The sequence below is a fragment of the Tupaia chinensis genome, unplaced genomic scaffold (genome assembly GCF_000334495.1).
Source record: "Tupaia chinensis unplaced genomic scaffold, TupChi_1.0 Scaffold000276_1, whole genome shotgun sequence".
NCBI classification, from domain to species: domain Eukaryota; kingdom Metazoa; phylum Chordata; class Mammalia; order Scandentia; family Tupaiidae; genus Tupaia; species Tupaia belangeri.
Window position 1 is genome coordinate 1,438,979 of NW_006159758.1, and position 5,679 is coordinate 1,444,657.

Sequence of the window (5,679 nt, forward strand, 5' to 3'; positions counted from 1 at the left end):
CTCTCTGTCGGGGGAGCGCACGAGCCCTATAGCGAAAAACCTCTCCAAAAAAAAGAGTAAACAGCTGCTTCTACAGCCACCAATGACAAAGAAAAAGATGCAACATCTGAACACAAATGTTGGACTCAAGCAGTAGCATATTCCATACCTTAAAATTTTACTTTAGCTTTTTTTTATCTGGTCAACAAACACGTTCCTAGGTTTTGATAGCAATTCTCACAAAAGGAGGTTTGGAAGTAACTTAGGTAGCTTTAACTCAGCCTCTGCCTTTAGTTCTTACATCCCTCAAAGGAAAAGACTTACGGATATCCACAATAATCTCATAGATGAGTTGAGTGCAGTGCTACAGTCATCCACTAACCACAGGTTAAATTTCTGGCAATGTATAGCACTTAATATTCTGTAAAATGAGCTGATTTCAAGAAGTACTCTTTGGGGGGCCGGCAGGTGGCATGGTGGTGAAGGGCACTGGACTCCCACATTTGGACCATGTTTCAAGTCCCAGACCTGGTGGCTTGCTTGCTCGTTCTCTCTCTCTCTCTCTCTCTCTCTCTCTCTCATACACACACACACACAGAGTCACTCTCTGGTCAAATTAAAATAAATAAAGTTAAATAAAATAATTACTTAAAAAAGAAAGAAAGAAGTACTCTTGGCTTTAAAGAGGGTCACTCCTCAAAGCCTGGGTTGGGTGCCCATGCAGAAAGAGTTAATACAGCAATCCTGACACTCTATCCTTAAGAAAGCCTGCTTGGGGACCAGTAGTTGGGGTAATGGCTATGTCGCTGGACTCCAATGTAGTCAACCGTGGTTCGTGTCCCAGACCCGGTGGCTTAAAACTCTGGTAAGAGTGGTTCACTGTAACTAAACTGCACAAACAATGTGGTTTATGCTGAACACCTGCTTTCCTTTAGGAAGTCTGGAATTTCACTATGTGCTAGGGAGAGTGTGCTTACATATTCAGCCTCCATAAAAATGCTGGGTACTGAGTCTCTAATGAGCTTCTTTAGGAGACATTTCACACATGTTCTCACAACTCGCCGCTGGGGGAATTAAACATGTCCTGTGTGATCCAACTATAAGAGGTTTTAAAGCATGCACCTGGTTTAATTACTCTGAAAATTTAAAAAATAGATGCTCCCTGGACACTATCAAATACTTACCTTGAGCAACCAGATCTCGTCTTAATAATGGATAAAGAACAGGTTCTACACCATCCATTTCTTGTATAATAAGGGTTTTCCCAAAACGTACTGCTAACTCAAGAGCTGTGATAAAGTTACTATCCTGAGAGAATTAAAAAAAAGAATACATATTAATTCCTTCATTACCTTAGTATTCATTTAAAAGGTATTATAGATGACAAATGAAGATATTAATAGAAATAATATATCTTAACATTTAGTATTTAAATTTAATAGTTTGAATTATTATTCATGATTGCTTTTCTAATTATAAGCACTTGGGGATAAATTATTTTACTTAAAATTATCTAAAATCTTCAGAGTTGAAACAGACATAAGAAAAATAACAAAAATTTTATTGTGGTCAACAAAAATCCACAAATGAGATTTACCCTCCTAACCAAATTTTAAGTATGCTGAATATACAGTACTGTTAACTGTAAGTACAATATTGCATAACAGAACTCTAAATCTTTTCAACTTACATGACTAGACCTCTATACCCACTCAAGAGCAACTCCTTATTTCCCCCACAGTACAAAAGCCTTTTTTGAATTTTTTATTATAGTTTCAAATTGTTCCAGAAACGAAGTTTCAAATACTATATGCAGTAAGTTATTCACTCAGATATCCATAGGAACTATCAATAATTTGTTTATGATCATAATCAAACACCAAAGGGGGGAGTGCAAGATGAAGTCTAATAAATGTTTCTTGGTATAATAGGTTTAATGCCTGTGAAAAGAACCTTTAGACAAAGTTCTGTACTAATCAAGAACTTTGAGGCTCTCTCACTAATAAGAATAGTTTTAAATACTACCTTAGGCCTCCAACTGAGGTCAAAAGAAAAAAATGTACTATTTGGGATAATGATTAAGATTTCATACTGTAAACAGTACATGAAATTGGTATTTTATAGATGATTTAACTTGCAATTATTCATACAAAAACTAAATAAGGTAGATATCCTCATTTTATAAATACATTAAGTCATAGAGGTAATTTTTCAGATACCTGAAGAATGAAATTAATCATACTCTAGGTCTAAAACATCTGACAAATAATAATTTCTCAAGCAAGATAAATTCAACAGTCAGAAGTAACTATCAAAAAGACTCTGATGGCGGGACCAGCAGTTAGCATAATGGCTATGTTGCTGGACTCCGATGTAATCGACGGCGGTTTGAGCCTGGACCTGGTGGCTTAAACTCACACCGGGTGTGTGTGCGTGCGTGCCCAAGATCCCAAGAGGAGAAAGGAAGAGAAGGGATTGCAACGTGGCCATCCTCCTTGGGGGGTGATTTCTCGCTTTCTGTCTCTCTCTGTCTAAGCGCATGCGCCCTATAGCAAAAACTTCTAAAAAAAAAAAAACTCTGATGGGACCAGCAGTTAGCGCTATGTCGCTGAACTCCCATGTAGTCGACCGTGGTTCGAGTCCCGGACCCGGTGGCTTAAACTCACATCGAGCAGGTGTGCGTGAGTGCCCAAGATCCCAAGAGGAGAACAGAGGAGAAGGGATTGCAGTGTGGCCATCCCCCCTGGGGGGTGATGTCTCACTTTCTATCTCTCTGTCTCTCTCTTTCTGGCAAGCGCACGTGCCCTATAGCAAAAACCTCTCCAAGTGGGGGGTGGGGAGAAAACTCTGATTACATTATACTGACAAATATGTCAAATACTGGAACACATTAAAAGTGCCTATTGGTAAGATACACAAATAGGAAATTATGACAGTCATTCAGAGAAACTGTAAATATGCTAAAAGTCCATGAGGCTTTTCTGATTCTCAAAGCCCCCTAGTAACTTTCACTTTTATACCTAGAAATCCTTACTTCTATTACAACTCTTACTTGTTAATGCATATTAACAATATGCTAAGAAAGAGTTCTCGTGCCATGCAGGTGCCATTTGTATCACTCCTTCTGACTTTTCTCTCTTACTTCAATTTTGTGTAAGTGTTTATTTAACCGTATCTCTAACTCACTAGACAGTCATCTTTATATAGTAACTGTGACTACTTTACTCATTTTTAAATTCTTAGAGCTTAGATCAATACCTAGAGCCAATTAACATTCTTTATCCCTTTTTTAAAAATCAGAAAACTAGACCAAAAATGTTGCATTTCTTTCCTCAGGCCCCACACCAGATTAGCTAAAGAACACAGTCTTGGGACCAGCAGTTAGTGTAATTGCTGTGTCGCTGGACTCCCATGTAGCCAACTGCGGTTTGCGTCCTGGACCCAGTGGCTTAAACTCACGCCAGGCACATATGTGTGCGTGCGTGCCCAAGATCCTGAGAGGAGGATGGAGGATAAGGGATTGCGGCATGGCCATCCCCCCTGGCACGTGCCCTATAGCAAAAACCTCTCCCCAAAAAAAAAGAACACAGTCTTTATGTTATCTGATTACAGACCCAGAGTGCTTTTCACTATAATGTTCCACTCCTAATTGATATCTACATTATAAGTAATACTTACCTGCTGATTAATTACTTCCAAACGTGAATCTCTCAAATGAGTTTTTAACCATTCTGTAGCTTGGGAAGATGGGTCAATAAGAAATGGGCATACTCGACTCTAGTTTAAAAAAAGGGAAAGAAATGTTTTTAAATGATGGTAAGCTTTCATTTGAGTAAAAACCATTAGTTAAAAATTATTAATCAATTACTAGACAAGCTTTTCTTTCAGGCTTTGCAGAACACAAATACACAACCAGAATGAGGAAACAAAGGTAGTATTTAGCTGCACTAGAAGCTACATTAATGAATTTTCAGTAATCAGGAAGTGACATTAGTTCATTAAGTTTAGCCACAATAAAGTGCATATATTCCTACTTATCACACAGTAACAAAACAAACATATTAACAATACGCAAGAAAGAGCTCTCGTGCCATGCTGGTGCCACTGGTATCATTCTTTTTGGCTTTTAAAATACACAAGCAAATTATCCCCTAACTTTACATGTTCTGTGGCTAAATAAACCAAAGTCTTACAAAATATAAGCTAATCATAAAATTACTCTGAAAATTATTATCAATGTAGTTGTTTAAATTTTAAGACATTAATTCTAAACAGTATGTATTTAATATTACAAAAGGAATATCCTAGAATAGAAAATTGTATAGACTGTAGGTAAGGACCTAATGAGCTAGAAACTAAATTCATTATAGAATGTCCTGCACAAATTAAACTTTGAAACAAATAGGAAGTTAGAAACCAGTGAAAATGTCTTACACACAATAGCACTTAGCAGATAAAAAGCCAATTATGTATGTATATAATACATATCATATAAATAATTTATTTAAAAGTCATCTAGTAATTGCTGTCTAGTAAATCAGATTTAAACAACAATGACTGACTTAATTTTCCTTAAATTGTCAAATTTTTTTGAAAAATGTAATGTGATTGTGCAACATAGGGATAAGAGAACACATTTTAAAGTCAGAGTCAAATAAAAGCTTAGAATGGAGGTATATTTAATAAGACCATACATGTCACCTCCGTGGCACATCAAGGCAGGGAGGGAACAATGAGGGCCAGGTGGCCTGCAGATTAAGAGCTTTTTAATCATTGTTTTAACATGGCTTAAAACTGCTAACATGTGCTGATAGTAAAGAGGTGGCTGGCTTTAAAAGAGCTCTCTTACTGTTTTAAAATTCTTTGCAGACAAAGCATTCTTTGTTTTGGCTTGCACCAACTGTTTTGGCTTGCACAGAGTAAATTAAGGTCACAACACCTTCCCCTGTGTTACACCACTGTACGATCTTCACTCACCCCCTAGTTTCACTTACTGCTTCATCACATAAAGGTTCTACTTAGAGCAAAATGAAATGGTTAGTAAATTTCCTTTTAAGTGTTACCATGGTATGCACCTACATTTCAGATCTAATTTTATGTTAGCATTCAACAGCAAACATTTTACAATTTCAATAGATTTGACCTAACCACACAAATAATTATTTAATAATTTTAAATAATTCTTACCCATGATTTCAAACCAATGATCTGATGCAGTTAAATAAAAAATAAATAGATTAAAAAAGAAGAAGGTAATGTTTCAAAATATCATGTTTTCTGCAAAGAATATATGCTTAATAATTTCAAAGGATACTTACAAATTTATTTTATCTTATGTATAGTTCTCCACAGAAATTTAGTTAATATTTCTAAGGTATATTTTATCTCTGTCTTCCATGATTAAATGTAAATTCTGTATTTAATAAATTATAATAGACCCCAAAATCTTGAGCTTTCATTCATTCATTCATCTACCACATGTTGGGTAACAGTTACAGCAAGATGTATGAGAAGCACAGAAATTAAGAACCATGTCCTCTAACCCTCATGACTTGATATCCAGAAAAGAAACAAATATGAAAATTTCATCAAGAAATCCACAAGATGCTACAGAAGGATGACAGATGGACTTAGGGTAAACCACTGAGAGTGAACTCCATACATAGAACTCCCCCCCCCCCCCCCCCTCCCATCTATTCC

General features: G+C 36.4%; 1 protein-coding gene across 1 annotated transcript in view; it reads right to left on the reverse strand.

Moving 5' to 3' along the window:
- Positions 1 to 5,679, reverse strand: part of LOC102487405 (cytoplasmic dynein 2 heavy chain 1) — a gene marked incomplete at its 5' end in the record, with an annotated part of 254,523 nt that overhangs the window by 138,427 nt on the left and 110,417 nt on the right. Inside the window, 2 exons of the mRNA XM_006150080.2 lie at positions 1,164 to 1,287; positions 3,658 to 3,756. Of these exons, the coding sequence (XP_006150142.1) occupies positions 1,164 to 1,287; positions 3,658 to 3,756 (223 nt within the window). The remainder of the gene's footprint in view (positions 1 to 1,163; positions 1,288 to 3,657; positions 3,757 to 5,679) is intronic.